This window comes from Mesocricetus auratus, unplaced genomic scaffold (genome assembly GCF_017639785.1).
Source record: "Mesocricetus auratus isolate SY011 unplaced genomic scaffold, BCM_Maur_2.0 Super-Scaffold_100015, whole genome shotgun sequence".
NCBI lineage: Eukaryota > Metazoa > Chordata > Mammalia > Rodentia > Cricetidae > Mesocricetus > Mesocricetus auratus.
Genome location: NW_024429198.1, coordinates 53,747,927 through 53,766,992, shown reverse-complemented (window position 1 = coordinate 53,766,992; position 19,066 = coordinate 53,747,927). Strand labels below are relative to the sequence as shown.

The following is a 19,066-nucleotide window of genomic DNA, read 5'->3' as shown; positions in this document are numbered from 1 at the left end:
ACAGTGGCTAAATGATGGACCCAACCTAGGCAGCAAAAGAGCGGGTACAGAAAAGGTCTATACGCACAATGGAATCATCTCCAGCCATAAAGAAGAATGAAGTTACATTGTTTGCAAGAAAATGGATGTAACTACAGATATTCATATTAGGTGAATTAAATCAGTCTTAGACAAAAATCCCGAGTGCAGATGACATGAAAATAAAAGTCAAACCGTCTGGGGTAAAGGAAGACTCTACTGGGGAGGGGGAGGGTAGGAAGGGAAGGGCAGCAGTATACGGAGGGGCTATGTTTCTAGAACACTGTAAATGTGCCTGGAAACGGCTCAAACCTGAGCACTGCAAAACAGCAATCCCTGTCAGATTAGAGAGAATGGAACCGGAGAAAAGGGGGGGGTGTCTGCCACCGAAGTTTAAATGAGGGGGTGTCCACTGTTCTCCAGGAAAAGATTTTGAGAACTGGAAAATATACTTTTTTATTTTGTTTTATTTTCAAGACAGGGTTTCTCTGTGTAGCCTTGGCTGTCTTGGAACTCTCTTTGTAGACCAGGCTGGCCTTGAACTCAGAGACCCAACTGCCTCTGCCTCCTGAGAGCTGCTCCTCTGTGACTCAGGGTGCTCTAACATAAGAACAGTGCTTACACAGCTGGTGTGATGGCCCAGTTGGGGAAGCACTTGCTGTGCAAACCTGGCAACCTTGATTCGATCTCTCTTGTAGTAATAATTTTTAATAAAGGGTTAAAGAGTTGGACATGTCATTGAAGAATGTATTCAGTCAATATGCACATGGAAAGATTCTCAACTGCAATTTGCAATATTAAGACGACACTGCTGTATGCCCATAAAGGATGTCCAAAATCTGAGAGCGACAGTACACATTTGCAAGGACTCTAATGAGAGCAGGGGATGGTACAGCCACTCCGAGGGACTCTTTCAGGTTCTCCCAAGTTAAACACTGGAGGCTGGGGGGGCTCAGTTGGTAAAGACAGCTTGCTGTACAAGAATGAGCACCAGTGTTCACAACACCCACATGGAGGGTCAGGCATGGTGGTGTGGCATCGAAAAGTGGAGACAGGTGGATCCCTGGGGCTCACTGGTCAGCCAGAGCAGCCTACTGGTCAGCCAGAGCAGCCTACTGGGTGAATTTCAGGATAGTGACTCTGTCTTAGAAAACAAGGTTTGGAAAGTACCCCAGGAACACACACTCCCTCTCCTTCACCCGCCCCCTGCTCTCTCTCACATACACACACACACACACACACACACACACACACACACACACACACAGTCAAACACAACCATTTCACTCCTAGGCATTTACCCCAGAGAAATGCTAACATGTCCCCATCAAGATTTGCACATGAATATTCACAGATGCTCTATCTAACCACCCCAGACTGAAAATGCTAATGCTTAGCAACTGGTGAGTGGGTAAACAAAATATGGTATGCCATATGATGGAATACTACTCAGCGGTAAAGAGTAAGGTAGAGAACTGCGCCATTGTGGACAAACGGCCAATATGGACTGATCTCAAACTCATGACGTTGAGTCAAAACAGCCATCTGATGCCATTTCATACCAATTGTTGGGACAGAAAGTGACTCGGTGGTTCCTGGGGCTGTGGGTACAGGAAATGTGTGCTGTAGAGGGCGCGAGAAATTTGGGGTCAGTGATGGAAGTATTCGGGGCCGACCCCACCCAAATCCACTGAACTGTACACTCCAAACAGATTCAGCTTACTGTTTCTCCAGTCGATGGAGGGGTTCTTAAAGAACATCTGCTATGAGTCATGTACTGTACCAGGTATTCAGGATACACGAAGATCACAGATGATAAAGGCAAGGAAAAAGTCACAGGCACGAGCTAGGCGCTAGCATCCTGTACCAGACTGACTTTGCCCCAGGCAACAGTATGTGTCCTTGGTACTCCAGGATCACCGAGTCCACATAGCAACCCTGTGGGGTTGGTGCTGCTGTCTCTCCAAAGACAGTAGGAAAATGATGTTCAATCAAGGGGCAGAAAGAATCTGCCCTGTCAAAAAGTTTGGGGTGAGGCTGGGGCAGAGAATGCGTCGTGTCCCAGAGGCCAGCTTTGCCCACGGCAGTCCATGTAGCTCTCTGGCTGGGCACTTGGAACATCCCAGAGGACCCCAAATATGTGTCAGGAGGAGGTGCCAGAGCTGGACAGAAAATTCATAGGAACTGAGGAAGTAGAAGCAGGTGGTGCTGCTCGTGGGGACAGCTTGAAGTCATTGCTGTGACAATGCCGTGTGGCTTTGGGAAATCCCAGGGAGAGGGAATCAATCCCCCAAGGACTTGCAGATTTACCTTGAGTTCCAGGCCCCAGTAAGGGATCTGGAGGAGGCCCACGTGGTCCCCACTGCCTGGGGCCACAGCCAGCCTAGGTTCACTCATCATTTGCTGCTGTAGACTTGCTGGAGGAGCAGAGGTACCCTGCCCAAAGTGAAAGGAAGACAGACAGAGGCGGGGGAAGCCTGACACAGTCACCCCGGAAACGCTCATCCTTCTCTGCGCGCGCGTGTGCACACACACACACACGTGCGCGCGCGCGCACACACACACACACACACACACACACACACACGCACGCACGCACGCACATAGGCACGCCGCCGAGAACCCCGCCCTCCTGGGACCCCTGCTTCTGCTTCCTCCTTTTCTAGCAGAGTCCTTCTTGCTACACGCCCCAAGGTCTGCTTATTTCAAGGCTACAGACAGTGAAGTTATTGCATGCAAAACTGCCCTTTGTTTCTTAACTGGCAGTGTCCCTCGGGTGCTCTCAGACTTCATCCAGCCTGCTGGGTGAGGAGGCTGCCTGTGCAGGAAGGCGTGCTCAGTGTGGATGGCTGGCTGCCTGGCCAGCATCACGGGATGTAGGGGTTACTTTAAGGGCAGATACTGATATTCTCAGTCTCTGTGTGTGTGTGTGTGTGTGTGTGTGTGTGTGTGTGTGTGTGTGTGTGTGTGTCTAGGTCAGAGGTCAGAAGATGGTGGTCAGAGTGACTGAAAAGCGGCAGTTCCTTGTCTCTGTACAATGTTAGAACCCCTCACAGCGTCTGACAAACAGCAGGTGCTCAATAAACAGGAAGAAAACGAATCTGCAGAGAGGATCCTCACCGAGGATTACTGTGCAGTTAGGCTAAGATTCACTGAGCATACTAAGCAGGCTGGACGCCACCAGACCCAGAGAGAGCCAAACAAAGTGAGGATGAAGTGAGGATGATGGGTGGCCTCCTGAGTGCTGTTCCTCTGTGACTCGGGGTGCTCTAATGGAAGAGCAGTCTTACACAGCTGCTGCGGTGGCCCAGTTGGGGAAGCACTTGCTGTGCAAACCTGGCAATCTAAGTTCAATCCCTGGAATCTGTGTAAAAGTGGAAGTCTTGAGAATAGACTGTGTAAAATTGTCCTCTGCCTTCCACAAGTGTGCATGCACACACACACACACACAGAACACACAATTACAAATAAAATTTTAGCTGCGCAGTGATGGTGCATGCCTTTGGGAGGCAGAGGTAGGGAGATCTCTGGGTTCGAGGCCAGCCTGGTCTACATAGAGAGTTCTAGGACAGCCAAGGCTTCACAGAGAAACCCTGTCTCAAAAAACCCAAATCAAACCAAACAAACAAATAAACAAGTACTGAGGAAACAGGACAAGGAATGCAAGACCAGCCTTGGATACGTAGTGAATTTCAGGCCAACCTGGGCTACATAAGAGTCTGCTTCAAAAAGACAGCTCAGTAGGTAAAGTGATTGTCACATAAGCATGAAATTCCGAATTTGATCCCCAGCACCCACAAAAGTAGGGTGTGGCCATGTGTGCCTACACTTTCAGTGCTGAGGACTCATGGAGACAGGAAGACCCCTGGGGCTTGCTGGCCAGGTCTGGTTGAATCTAGTGAGCCAATGCCAGCCACACCCCGAATAAAAGAGGCACAGAGGTCCTCTCGGGCCCCGTGGGGATCTCTCCACTTGGGTCACTCCACCAGGACTCTCCCCTTGCTGCTGCCTAGGCCTCTGTCCTAGTGAGGTGCTGGCACTATTTGTCCTTGAATTCTAAGGGCCCCATGAGCAGATTGGCAACACAAGGAAGTTTGTTTGCTAAGGGAAAATTTGGGGTTTAAATATTAACATAATGGCAACCGTGTAAAACTTGATGATGGCAACTTAAAATATTTCACTATTCCCGGGCTGAAAACATGTCTCTAGCATGACGAGACGAGAGTGACAAGGAACACAGCGGTGGAGGAGCCCACGTCAGCAGTGCCATTTTATTGTGATGTGTGGCACCAAGTGAAAACTTTGTAGTCATCATGGCGGGGTCATAAGTAACAGGCACCACTGTTCATATTCAGAGTGAACAGTGGACATACGACAGTCTTCCAGAGATGTCAACGCCTCTGCCATGTCTGACAAATTTAGTGCAGGCTGGCACTAAATTAACGTCTTTAAAGTCAAGCAAAGCAAAATAAGAGGTGTTAGAGCCTTTCAAGGCGCCTCTCGTGAGAGGCACTGTCACCTGGGCTCACGTAACAGGAAGCATCACCTGCAATCCTCAAGGTCAATTCTGTGCATAATCTTTTGTTTAAAGTTAAATTCTTGCTATGTTGCCCAGGCTGGCCTTTCTCAACATCCTTACTGCCAAGATTATAGGGAACACTTCCACACAAGCCACCTGTGCACAATTTAGATTTATTCCCACAAGTTCTAGCCCACAGAATGTTATAGATGCCAAAATGACTAAGAAACAATAGTGTTGGTACTGAAAATGCAGACTTTTGCCAATGTGTATGTGCACATATGTGCAGCTCCGTGTCCATATGCGTGTGCACACACGCATACAAATTATCTTCCTCCTTAAATCCCTTGCTTGTATCCTTTTCTATTCCAAAGTCGTGACCCAAGTCAGATTTTTGTGGCGTAGTCATTTGACCTGGTGGAACCAAGCTAGATTCAGACACACCACGAAGATCGAATTTGAACCCTATTTTCTTAACTAGCAAAGCACTGAGAGACAGACACTACCACTAAAAGCTGCCACCAACCCCTCCTCCTTCAGAAGGAAGGAGAGACTATTTAAGGACATCTGTCCTGGTTCAAGTGAGTAAAATCCCAATTAATATGCAGAGATTTGATATGGAAAACAAATACTGTATCTTTTTGCTAGTTTATTAAGAAATTAGTCTGCTCAGCCTTACTTTACTGATTGCTTTCATTAAAATAAAGAATCCAATCTTTGGAGATGCAATTAACAAAAATTTTGATTCATTAAGCAAAAGTTGCATAACATTTATTTACTCATTGTATGTATGAATTGGGAGTTTCCACTTGGGAAGAATTCTCTCAACATAGTAATAAATACCAAGGGCCAAAGACACTAAGATAAACAGCCAGACTTTTAAGATGAGCTGGGAAGTAGCTCAGAGTGCAACAGTGGGATATGCCTGAAATGTTGTGTGAGACAGGGATCTGAACAGTGAATATGATGCTATCTGAACATAATATAGCCAGGTCAGAATCAGTATTACATAATCACACAGCTAAGAGAGTCTGAAAACACAGTCTTCTTTTTCTATGGCTCACAGAGAGTAGGCCGGCCTTTAGCTCCCGATCCCCCTGGTTCCAGTGCTGGGATTACATGCATGTGCTACCACATCTAATTTTTGAAAGTATTCTAACATAATCCATCACGGAAGATGTTGCTCTTCAAAAATAAAAGGGTTGCAAATCTATCTGTCCCTGGAAGTGAGATCAACAGGACTTAATACATGATCGGATGAGTCATGGTAAACTTTCAGGTCACTGTGGAACCTCCGTCAAGATGATGTCTCCGGGGTTATTTTCGGTACCTTCCTGGGCCACACCCATTCTACTGCATCCCTCACACACTGATGGGCCAGGTACTCTGCTCTGAGCTTTTGAGGATGGAGACAGGACAAGGCCTCTGAATCAGACTGCTAGCTAGGAAGGTGACCCCAGTGCCTGTCCCTTTATAAAGTAAGCTGTGTCCATTGCTCCTCCACCAGGAGAGATGCCCTGAGCCAGGAAATGGCCATCTCCATTGTCCCAATCTCTGCTGATTATGAGTCTTGAGTTTTCTCATGCTAAATTGAGACTATCTTTTCTTACTTTGAGTGACTATAGGCTCAGGAAACAAACCATGACTACTGGCCGACTAGGCAAGATATTGACAGCAATGAAAATCTGTTACAGGATATGCTGTTCCTAATCTTGACTTTGTTAGCACTCCAGATCTTAAAGAGGCATCTAGCACAAACGCTGGCCAGAGAAGACAATCAAATATTTATGGATTTTCCCCATCCAAATGGGATATTTATATCCCTCCCAGCAGTTGCCTCTCCTTGAATCTGAGAGATTATTCGTTTCACTACACATGGTCCCTAAGAACAGCAGATGCTGCATCCGGAAAGTGAACCTGAATCTAGAGGGTGGGCTCACACTGCTTCCATCCTGTACCACAAATGGACACCACAGAGCGGGCTGACCTCTCCCTGAAGTCACAAGCATCCACATTCCTTTCATAGAGGCTCTGAGGAAGGCCCCCAAAAGAAGCCTCAAAGTTGAGTACCTAGCACAGCATAACCTCCTGGGTTTTATTGGCCCTAAGTCAAATACTAAAGACAAAACCTGTATTCGCAAAACTCTCCTTTGACATTAATCGACAGATAACGGAGACGGGCAAGGCTAGACCTTCGGAGTGTGTAACTGCTGTTCTAGGGAGGTATCATCCGCAATCCACACTCTGGTAATAGCTTCTACTGATTGCAACACACTTAACAATCCTGTATTTTCTAGATCTACACACAGGATATTTTTCTATGCTCCTAACCAACAGTTCACCTAAAAAGAAAACAAACAAAACCAGCAAAAGCTGGATGCTCTAGGAGAGTATTTGGGGCTTATTACTTTCCTTTTCTTTACAGTTCATTTCCTGGGGCCAAGTAATTTTTTCTTAAAATATTCAGACACACGAGCTCCTGGCTGTGTTCTGGAATACCCATTCTGAGAAAGTCCTCTCTGCATGCTCATTCTCAGAGCCCAGAACATGCAAACAAAGATGCGATGGGCAGAAGGCCAGTTAATAAATCTCATTTCCGACCGGCATCTGCGCAGAACAGAGCTGTAGGGAGTAGCCTCTCCAGGGAGGTCCAGGCCACGACTCATTCGCTCTTTGAATTAAAGAGTGTCACCTCAGATGGCCCTCACCACATTTATTTTTTAAGCAGCTCTTAAAATATATGGATTCCTAACTGCAGTGGGGAAGCAGGGCTGAGGCTCTCTCTCTCTCTCTCTCTCTCTCTCTCTCTCTCTCTCTCTCTCTCTCTCTCTCTCTCTCTCTCTCTCACAATGGGTGTGGAAACGTGTGCAAGCGCTTTCCCTGGGCCATTTTGATACTTGATTGCTTCAAGTGCAATTTCCAACACAGAGGTGATTTTTTGTTTTAAGAGAAGCTTGCTGTTCTAATTAAAGTGCACGGGGCTTTCGATAATGATTTGTTACCCATTTGACTTCAGTAAAAGTGAACCCTGCTGTAAAAGTGGGCCGTGTTAATATGCACTGATGTCTGGCTTAGGATGTCTAGGCCAGGACCGCATCTCAATTTTAGTGTGAACAGCCCAGGGAATGGCTCAGCAGGAGAAGGTGCTAGCCTCCAAGCCCAGTGACCTGGGTTTGATTCCCAGAAGCCACATGGTGGAAGGAGAGAACACATCCAAGCAAGTTCCGCCTGTGGCATGTGCACCCTACCCACCCTAAATAAATACTAGCTTTAACTAAAAGGAAACAGAGTGACAGCTTGCACATTAGTGGTCCTTTCTTATACCTGCCTTCTCTTGCCTGCAATGCCAGCAAGGTAAGGAATACTCCAGTCTTAGCTCCTGAAAGTGTCCCTCCTAGGTTACAAAGCATTCTTCCTGTTCACATGCCTGCGTGCCTGCATGTATGTTTCTGCTGGGGATGGAACCCAGTGCCTTAGGTGTTAACCCCATATCTTCTTAAGAGTAGAATTACAAGGACTAAGGAGATAGCTCAGAAGAGTGCTGGCTGCTCTCACAGAGGACCTGGGTTCATTTCCCCAAACCTACATGGCAGCTCATAACTGTTTATAACACCATTTCCAAGGAATATGACACCTTCATCTACCCTTGGAGGATACTATAGGTACACAGAGAGATATGCAGGCAAAATAGACATAAAATGAAAAGACAAAAAGACTAGAACTATATATTCTTCACTGTAAGAAGCACTGTTGGGAAATAGAGCCTGAGATAAAGGCTGTTGGAGTCTACCTAGGAATCAGTGAAACAGTCAGGAACAGAACCGTTTCTGGTGTTGCTGAGGCCCTTAGCACCTTCCAGCTCCCCCAGGGACTGCACAGAAAACTTCAAGGCATATCTCACAGTTGAAAGCTACCTCTAGCCTACAGCCAAGGTCAAACTTCCACCTGGTTAAATCTCTATTGTGGCTTTCAAATTGCTTTCCAAGTTTCCTCAGAAATCAGATGGCTACATTATTCCAGTCTTAGGATGCCAAAAATAAGGATGGAATGCTTCCTGGACAGAAAAAATGTGTCACATTTCTTCCCGTCTCTTAGCTCTCTCCAAAAAAAAAAAAAAAATATGCAGTAGTTATACTGTATTGCTCAATCACTTTGAAAGAAAGCTGACCAAGGGGACCATCCAGTCTGTCTGTTTTCAAGTGTGTCTTACACACCAGACAGCATAAATGGAACCATGAAGGCAGCTTTCTTCACTGAACCAATGGCCTCTCTCGCTACAGCACCCGGCAATCCTATTCTATAAAATGCAAACACAATGATACTTCCAGTAAAGTCACTTGTTTAGTCAAATCTCTACCCAAATTCAGGTTTTTCTTTTTTTTTTAATTTCATATCATTTAAGGCTCCACCAGAAGACATCAAAAAAAGCAAAGCAGAAATCATTTAATAACTAGAAGGAAAACTTGAGTGAAAAACATAAATACAATTTCATTTTAAAGCAGTACTTCCCCATGCACAAAAGGGGCCCATTTGACCTTTCTGTCAAACGGTTTTTCATTACCACTTTGAGTTGGTTCACATGAGTAATAAAACCCAACCAGGCAACTTCCTCTGGCCCACGTGGTAAAATGTGTACTCCATCCTAGGAGCAGCAGCTATTGACATAGCAGGGATTAAATCACTTAGGAAATCAGGGCTTCAAATTTACTGCCTACAAGAACAGTTCAAATCAGCGAGCTTTCAAAGCGACTTGATTTTGTTCATTTTTAAATTCTCATTTTAGCCTCACCTAGAGGAGAAAGCTGAAAAAGAGATGGACTTTCAAACAGCAGATCTCCAAAAGGCAAGTGTCAGAGGAGTTGGTGAATCAACTGTGGCTTGCATTAGGAGAGTCATAATCGCTTGAAATCCATAAGGATGCTGTGCCAATTCTATTCATTGGAACCATAAGAAGCAAGACTTGGTGACCTCATGGGTACGACCAAAATTAACTTCAAGTATTTATGTAACTGCCAGAGATGTAGCAGGGCAAAGGGTTGCTTTCAAGTTCCCTTGCTTTTGAGTCAACAAATGGTGTCTCGGCTCAGAAAGGAAGGAAGTGGGGTGCTTTGGAGTCTACCCTGTGCACATAGAATCTGAATACAGAATATTCTACCCACAATACCATTTGAGATTCAGAGGACAGCTTATTTCAAAAAAGAGTTATTTCCTGTTGCTCAGTGTCTGGGAGGGTGCCTGTTACAGGTATGCGTGCTCTACTTTAAAGCAAAAGCATCGTTGGTGGCTATGAAGGTTATGTTTAAAAATAACCACCTCAGTACAAAAGGACTTCGGAGGAAATTCAGCCTAAGCTACCCATCTCCCTGTAAGTCTGGCCATGAGCTGCCTAAGATCCAAGCTACATTCTGCATCACACTGTTATCCTTATCAAACAATGCAAACAATTTTAATGAGCTTATCTATGAGACCATATTGCCAGATATGTTAATGCAAAAATGATGCCAACAACACAGGCAACCCATTAATCAAAAGGCTCACAATACAATGACCAATAGCATTCCCATCCTCAAACTAGACCTCGGCAAAATACAAGGAATAACCTTTCTATTATAAATAAGAAGAAGGGCTCCTCCACCCATGCAGAGGTCATAAAACTCTTCAGAAAACGCTTAGCGGCGCCGGGTTTTGGTGGGTTTTTTTGTTGTTGTTGTTGTTGGTTTTTGTTTTTTGTTTTTAACCCCTAGGTCTGAAACAGTCTAGCCTCTTTCTAATGAGCCTAGGCTTTCATGGAGAGATTTTGGTGAATGTCTGACACTGTGACCTCTGCTGTCAATCCTTGCACCAATCAGCGTGCAGAATTCTTACAAAGCTCCATCAATCTGGCGGTTTAGCATCACACACTGCAGCTTCATCTAGAGGATTCCATCTTTTCCTGCATGCTCTCCAGGTTAAGCGCAAGCGCGCTCCTCACCATCCTCCCTTTCTTGCCATTCTCCCGTTTGTTTGCTCCTTTAGTGCCCGCCACCTAATGGTTCCTTTAAATGCTGAAAGGGAAGGAGGAGAGGAAGTGCAGGGCTCATGTCCCTTCGGGGATGCGGAAAGATGGCACGCAGGGAAGAGATGGAGAGAAACCTCTTGCAGGCAACAAATCTATTCACCCGCGGAAGCCTCTATGCTCACCCCACCGACACAGGACCCTGTAACCAAGCAAATCCTGGCCTCCGCGTTACGTAACGGGTCGGACCGTCTGCAGCCACCCGCGCCAGTACCTGTAGGACCGCTCCCCGCGCACTGTGTGCTTCCGGAAAGGAATGATGGTCCCGTTATCCTGGATGATGTCGTTGTTGTTCTCGCCATTTGGGGACAAGGTTTGGGTCGGCCCGGGCATTGGCGCTCTCCCGACAGAGGGAACACACGCGGAGGCTGGCTGGGGCGGAGGGCTGTGTCTCCCCGCTGCTCGCTGCTCACTCTGCAGCCGCGCTCTGCCTCTGTTCCCGAGCCCGGTCCCGCCTTCCCAAAGCCACGCCCTCAAAGGCCACGCCCTCCCACGTCAGGGCGCCTGCAGCAGCGGCAGCGGCTGGCTGGTCACGTGCCCACTGTCGCCATAGCAACCCGCTAACTTGTCGTCTTGCCTAGGTTCACGCTGAGCGGCGCAGCGTGAGCGCCCCGGGCTGCAGGCTGCAGAGCCAGGGGCTGGCCAGCATCTGGCATGGACCCGCCCCGAGCCCGACCGAGAACAGGCTCTTCCTCTAGGAGCTTCCTCTCGGACCAAGCTGCCCTTGCAGCTGTGCACACAAAAGGATTCATGCCCAGGCCTGGGGAGGCTCCAAGGCCCAGGACAGGAAACGTGGTCAGGTTGCAGGACAAACCCACAAAGACCTGGAGGCTAGCTTCTAGAAAAGGTGCGGGACTGAAAGGGTTAAGCTTTCCCCACGTCCCCTATTCTCCCAAAGCAGCCTCCCCGTGCTTAAAAGAAGCAGAAAAATAAAACCCGTGAGGAAGCTACATTTTCTTAGACCATACGGTGAGGACGACCGTTGCAAATTAAATGACCGTGCAAAACAATTCCCCAAGAGGGATTTTTAGAAAAATTATTTATGTAACCACCAGTTTACAGTATCACCATTAGAGAAGCCTTTTTTTTGTTTGTTTATAAAAGCAGGCTCCTGTGTTAGGTCGAGGCTGGTCTTGAACTTATGATCACCTTGTTCAAATTCCCAAGTTTTAGGGTTATATATACCACAATGCTCAGCTGTGTTCTAATTCCTTACCCTGCCCTCTGATTCATATCACTGATTCTTTTACTAATGTGTGGATTAAACAAGTGGCCACCTCATTTAACGTTTAGAAGCTCAACGCTCAGGCTGCTTCAGCAGTGCAAAGGTTGTTTGCAAATAATTTGCCTGTAAATCAGGAGCCATTATCTCCAGTTTAAAAATGAGTAAGCTAGAAAAACATCACACTGGAAGCCGTGAAGCCGGGCTTGCAAATGGCACATCTTTACCAGTGTGACTACCCACTAGTGATCTGTGATTTTACAAACCTACATAAGAAGTGAGTGTTTCAGGTACATTACCAAAATACTATGAAAAGATGGCTTGGTACAGAATTGCAAGTACCACGCAAAGTCTAAGAATGCCATAACAGCCCCACATGGGACCCGTGTTGTCTCTTCCAGCGAGAAGAGGGTCTGGATTCTCTACCCATTAGAAGGTCTCTGGAAGAAGAAGAAAATTTGGGGGTGTAAAAGGCACCACATGAATGAGGATAAAAGACAAAGTTCTCAGTTACAGCTACATGGCCTATCATCTTCCCCATTTTGTGATACAGATATTAATAACAAAAATTCTGTCATTCCTGAAAATTCAACAGCATGTGTCCCCAGTTATAAGTTATTTCTGTGTCAAGCTTCTGGGATTGGAATCAAATGTTCCACAGCACAGATGGTAATGATAATCTCAAGCAAGCCCCTCCCCATTTCCTTTCTATTTTATATTCTACTTTTGGCCAGTTATTTTAATAATTTTATTTTTCTGCTTATTCAGTTAGTTCCACAGGACCAAAACCGGTCCCTTCATCTGAATCCACCGAATGATAGTTATTTTTCTCATACAGACAGGATCCAATTCCGACACAGTACTTACTAGGGAACACCAAGAGATGTTTAAGTACAAGAGGTTTCATTCACTTCTAGTAACTAGCTAAAGGGACCTGGGTCTGTGACCGTTATAAGACAACTCGATTCACACTTCCTCTTACTGTTTCTGTTACTTGATCCACTTGTTAACGTCTCTCTTCCCTTCACAGAAGCTCTCCCTTTCCTGTAGTCAGTCCCAACTGTAAAGTTATTGTCCGCAAATCAAATACTATGCCCTCTCTTAACGGGCAGGGGGGGGATAAGAGGGAGGAATGGGAGGGTGTCTTTCATGGAGCTCACTTTGGCATGATCTCATATTTTAATGTGTTAGACATCATTGGTACTATGGTGAGGATTAATTTGGTCGAAATTTGAAGGTACGGTTGACGACTTTAAATTCCTTTCTAGCAACAGTTTGCAGAGTAAACACTCCTACCCACCCACCCTTGTCCAGTTGCTCAAGGAGGAGGGGACAAAGGCCAACAATTTAGTTGGTAGGCTGAAAAGGGAGGAACAGTGAGTCAAGCAGGAGAGGGACTCTCAAGCGCCTGTAAATCTTCCTGTATGACCGCTCTGAGCCCTGCTCGGGACCCAGAGAGCCCCTGAGAGAGGCCATTACCCTCTAGGATGCAGGGGCAACAGAGGTAATAATTTGGAAACATTAAACAGATGCCGATTCATTCCTCTCGCATAAATCAGGTTACCTGGCAGCTATTCTCCAGTGTAGCCCTGGGGGAAAGAGGAAGGCGAATTCCACTTTGGGGAGAGGATGATACAATATTGGAAAAGCAGAAAAGGTGGAAAGAGGCCCAGGAGCCCATGTTTTCCAGGCCCAGCGGAATGTAGGAGTGAAGTTAAAACAAACAAACAAAACACAAGGCAACAGGAGGTATCCCAGGCTCTCTCCTAGAAGAGACAGCCTTTTGTCTCATTTCACGTTGAAAAATCTAGGAAATGGCTATCCTTGCAAGAACGTCTCACTAACTCTTGCCATTCCCAAGGGAGGTGCAGCCTACCGGGTGAAGGTCTCCTTGCTTGGCAAGGTGCAGCCCCGCACCAGAGTGAAGAACTTTCTTTAACAAGCTGTAGCCCCATGACCTCGAGGACCCCTTTCCTAACAAGGCCTGACCCGTCACAGCTCCACCACCACGCAGTGTGATCAGTTACTTGAGGAGAAGGGAAGCTGAGGAGAAAACAAGCAGGAGGCTGAGGAGCGGTTGACGCCTCAGGGAACTGAGATTATGGTAGTGGTGATGGCAAGGGTGTTATCACCTTATCACCACAGATGCAGAGGGACAGTAACAGTTCACAGGAACTCAAACCAGAGAGACAGACAGCTGTGAGAAAGGAGACACATTGTCAGAGCCAGGTCTGTAGGTGCTGCCCAAGAGTTCAGCACAGAACACCAACAGAACGCCCGTGGATGGCGCCGGACTAGGATGCCTCGGCAGGACCGCATGTGTCCAGGAGCCCCACCCCACCCCCCTTCTGGCTTTCTCCACATCCATCCAGTCCTCGGACAGCAGCAAAGGGTAGAGGCTCTTAGAAATTCTATCCACGACATGAAGCTCAAAGGCACCTAAACTGGAAGATGCTGTAATATGGTGGTGAGCTTAAAACTTTCTGGTTCCCTAGTTCCCAGCAGGCTAAGGGAAGTCATACAGATGAAAGGAAGGAACAAAGTGTCCGTGTATACCTGACTGCAATTACATTTTTTTTATACCCAGAGAGCTACCTAAAATTGTGTGGTTCTAAGTGCCCATGGGGATTACACTCCTTTCACCAAGTGGTGTATTAAAGTTGGGGCTCTGGACTCAGGCAGCCGTGGGGGCTGGGCTTGGTTTGACCACTCAGTGGTATGTAATTTTGGCAACTTGTTTCATATCTTTAAGATCTTGCTCCCCGATCTATAAAGCGGCTGCAATTATACTGGTTTCACAGTGTTGCTGTGGGGTTAAATTGCATAACACACAGAAAGCGCCTGACGTTGAGACAGGTAAAAAACTCAGGCTCTGACCTCCAGACACTTCCAGGGCTGAGGGTGATGAGCAGGTACAACACAGTTACAGTACAAGGACTCTAAAATCAGCACCGAATTCACAGTGGGACTGGGAAGGAGGGGTCTGAGTCCTCTGGGCATCTGTCTACCATGATACCATGAGCGATGATAGTAACTTGTCTTTTTGTTCTTTGCATTTTTTGTTTGTTTTGGTTTTTGTTTTGTTTTTCAAGACAGGGTTTCTCTGTGTAGATTTGGAGTCTGTCCTGGAACACACTCTTTAGACCGGGCTGGCCTCAAACTCACAGAGATCTGCCTGCCTCTGCCTCCATAGCGCTGGGGTTAAAGGCGTGCGCCACCACCGCCAGGCAGTAACCTGTTTTGATCACTTACCAAGCAACACTTCCCTTAGGGAAGGTCCCTCCACTGCCTGGGTTACTGTGCTCCTCCGGCAGAGCCTGGCAGGGGTAGGCACTAAATGAACGTAATCGTTCATTTGTTTGATGGATGTTTTAGGGGAGGAATAATTTGTTAGTGACTGGATATCAGTTTCTTGCCCATCAGCTGAGATGCTTATCCTGGAGGCAGTGTTGTCATTAGAGAGGGGACGGAGTGGGGAGGGAGGATGGGGTGGAAAGGCTTTGGCAGAGGCAGGAAGGGGTGTGTTCCCGGCAGGACACTGCAGACTGCTCTGTGTGGAGAGAAGGTGGAGTGCAGAGAGGCAGAGGCCAACAGGAAAGGGTTGTATGGCCATGCTGAAGAGCTTGGCTTCAGTCTGGGCTGATCTGCAAGCAGGAAGTACAGAAAGGGCAACTAATGAGGAGATGTGCATATCAGCCTGTGGTGATGACAGCGGTATGATGCTATATTGAAGACTGAAAGCAGTCCCCAAACCTAAAGCAGACAAAACCAAAACAATGAAGATTTAAACCAACAGATCAAAGGACTATAGAAGCAAGCACACATTTGCAAATTCAAAGAATCTAAATGCTAGGACTTGGTAGATAACTGGAAATGGGCCAGGTGATGGGAGGGAGTTGAGGGTAGGAGGTAGTGAGGGAAGCGGAAACATCTCAGATAGGTCCCAAGCTTATGGCTTGGTGACCAAGTAGATAATAATATCATTTAGCAAGCTTAGGAATGCAGATTAAATTGTTCTTTTGGAAACCCCTACAGGACATGCTATTAGCAGTCAGTCTGTGTGTTAGTCCTTCCATATTTGTTGAATGTGTGTGGGTCTTGGTCTCATCAGCTGTGTTTGATGTGGACACACTAATTTTTGGATAATTGTCTCCAAGGTGATTGCAGAAGCTGCAGTCACTCTCACAGCAAGATAAGACTCTTTGGAATTCTTTAAAAGTGAGTGATAAAAACAGGCGGGTGCAAAAGGAAGGAGTTTGCCTAGGGCTGCACATCCTAGGAAAGTGCCTTGTAGACTTCACAGGGAGGGAGAGGTCTCTAGGGCCAAGTGTCACAGTAAGTTTGCATCAGATAAGAACCGGAAGAGAAGTATTTACTCCATTCCGTAATTGTTCTCAAGATGTTTTTAAAGGGTAGAATTCCACACCAGAACCATCAATAGTTGCTAAAGAAAAGAAAGGCATCTTTCAAGAAGGAGGAGAAGCTGCAATTCTTGCTGAAAACATGAGTTTTCTGATGAAACCAAGATACTAAAAGAAAGGAAAACAGATTATGTACCTAGACTAAGTAGCTAGAGGGGCTTGGTAAGCTCTTGCCTTAAAATGTTCCCAGCAATCTTGGAGGGGAATAATGTAGCAATTAATGAGTATGCCTTATATGCCACATAGAGCTGGACTGATACTCCTCCCAAACTCTAATGGAGTCAGTGTCCACACGCAAAAAAGCAAAAGCAACAAATAAAAATTGAGGTATTCAAAGTCTGTGTTCAGCAAGCAGGGTTTCTCAGGCAGACCCAGGGGCTAGGGAGTCAGAAGCAGGATAACAATTGTGTGTGTGTGTGTGTGTGTGTGTGTGTGTGTGTGTGTGTGTGTGTGTGTGTGATCCTCAGGTTTCAACAACTGGACCCACCCAAAGATGACTGGATAGGACACCAAAGTAGGAGTTCTCTTAGGACATGAACACCAAAAACTGTATGTTGGCAGAAACTGTTCTCTCTCTCGTCTTTTGCCCTCTCTCTGCATTGCCCTAGGTTTGAGCAATTACAACAAAAAATTCCAAAATATAACATAATCCGATGGATGAACAAGGACCGGATATGAACCTGATTCCATCCCGGAAGCACCTTCTCATCATCGAGTTTTCTGGGCTTTCTGTGTTTATGATGTTGACTTCCATCACCGCCAAAGGCATTGACAGCTGTGGCACCACATCTGAGGGGGACTTCTTGGCATATTATCACCTCCAAATACTTGGCAGTCACCTCTGCTACCCTAGGGTCATTTCCCACATGCATGTGCTCCATTATATTCTCAAATGGGAAATGGGAGGTTATGTTTTCCAATGTTTTAAAATATGCTACACACCCCACATTATATCAGTGAGTAACTGTATGGTCTGCTGGCTAGCGGCCCTGTCCCTAAAATCACATCAGTGATATAGAAGTGAATTTGGATTTGATTAGTGCTTCCTCTGGGCCTGATAAGAATTTTGTGATACATGCATGGCCTCTGACTTTAGATAAAACAATTTATTTAATCAAAGTTGATAAGTGTTCCCAGCACTCGGGAGGCAGAGGCAGGCGGATCTCTGTGAGTTCGAGGCCGGGCTGGACCGACAGCCTCCGAAACAATACAGAGAAACCCTGTCTCGTAAAACCAAAAAAAAAAAAAAAAAAAAAAAAAAAGTTGATAAGTGTTCTCTCTCACATTTAGAAAGAACTCCAGCACCAACTTACATGAGTTTGTTCCTCCAGAACTGGCATTTTCTTTTGTTTTGAGACAGATTCTCACTAAATAGCTATGTAGATTAGGCTGGCCTTGAACTCACAGAGATCTGCTTGCCTCTGCCTCACAAGTGCTGGAGTACTGGCTCTTTTAAAAGACCTAAACAAATTACTGACCTCTTTCTCAGAGCAAACTCGTGTCCTCGGGAAGGGCAGCAAGCACTCTTAACTGCAGGATAATCTCTCCAGGCTCTAGTACTGACTTTTGTGATCACTTGTGTCTGCATGTAGTTTATGAGCAAGCTGATAGCTTGGCTGATTTATATAGAAGGCAGGGGTTTGTAGGTCTCCTTCCAATTTGCCAGCAAAACAGAAAGATTTGCATGATATTAAAATATAGATTATTCCATCATATGTGTAAGAGTTCTGTGTTGAGCCTTATCTAATTTACTTTTTCTTAATGTTTTAAAAGCTTAGGTATGGTTTTCTTGGACTAACTTACAGAACATGACATGGATACAATTTTAAAACACTTGTAGAACATTACGATTTTTGCAGTCATTCAATCAAATCTGCAATGTCAGGTTCCAGTCCATTAAATAAAATGTGTTTTTGAACTACAGCATCTGGTTAAATCTCAGAGTGTTAAACACATTTTCCAGAGAAATACAGAGTAATAAACATAGTGAAAAATTTATTATCATATGAATCCTGAGAACTAAGCAGCCCTGTGTTTGCAAAAACCAAGGAAGGCCCATGGTGATGGCAGTGTTTGTCTCAGGGTATAACCTTTCTTTAGTGAGTATTTACTGAGCACTCACTGTGTGCAAGGCTAACTTAGGCATTGGAGAAACAAATATACAGACAAAATCCCTTGCCCTTACGAACCTACACCTATATATAAGAATGTGAGGTAAATAGAGATAATAAACAGTGTGTCAGATGGTGGTAAATGCTACAGGAAAAATGTATCTGAGAGAAGGGGTACAGAAAAAGGATGGTATAGTTTTCAATGGGCTGGCCAGTGCGGGCATTGCTGCAGTGATGGTATTTATCCTGGGACTTAGGAGTGAGGGAGATGGGTGGAGAGCACAGCCAGAGCAAAGGCCCTGAGCAGGGAGAGTGACATAAGGAGCAAAAGGAGACTCAGGTGTGTCTGCAGCAGAGGGAGTGTGCCCGTGCGTGCGTGCGTGCGTGTGTGTGTGTGTGTGTGTGTGTGTGTGTGTGTGTGTGTGTGTGTTGTTGTGGACAGCAGGGAGACAACTGTTGGAAATGAGGAAATGAGGACACAAAGATCCCAGAGGTCTGAATCCATCCTCAGGGCTTTGAAAACTCACCGTAGAAGTCTTTCTCCTAAAGTCAGCGTCAGAGATATTCACATGTAGTAGTGTTAGTGTTAGCGGTGTGGGCACCATTCACATGTAGTAGTGTTAGCAGTGTGGGCACACACGTGGAATGCCCCCTGGTTACAGTAAGAACGGCACCTAAAATTTCAGTGCTCTTTAAGGGCCAGTTGTCATGCTTTACAAG

At 46.0% G+C, this 19,066-nt stretch overlaps 1 protein-coding gene across 3 annotated transcripts in view; it reads right to left on the bottom strand.

Moving 5' to 3' along the window:
• Positions 1-19,066, bottom strand: part of Mapre2 (microtubule associated protein RP/EB family member 2) — a 139,296-nt gene that overhangs the window by 76,963 nt on the left and 43,267 nt on the right. Inside the window, exon 1 of one of the 3 annotated variants that reach the window (XM_005065335.4) lies at positions 10,807-11,046. The exons of the other annotated variants lie outside the window; for them this stretch is intronic. Within the exon in view, the coding sequence (XP_005065392.1) occupies positions 10,807-10,925 (119 nt within the window). The 5' untranslated portion in view covers positions 10,926-11,046. Of the gene's footprint in view, positions 1-10,806; positions 11,047-19,066 lie in introns of those variants that run through there. 3 annotated transcript variants of the gene reach the window in all.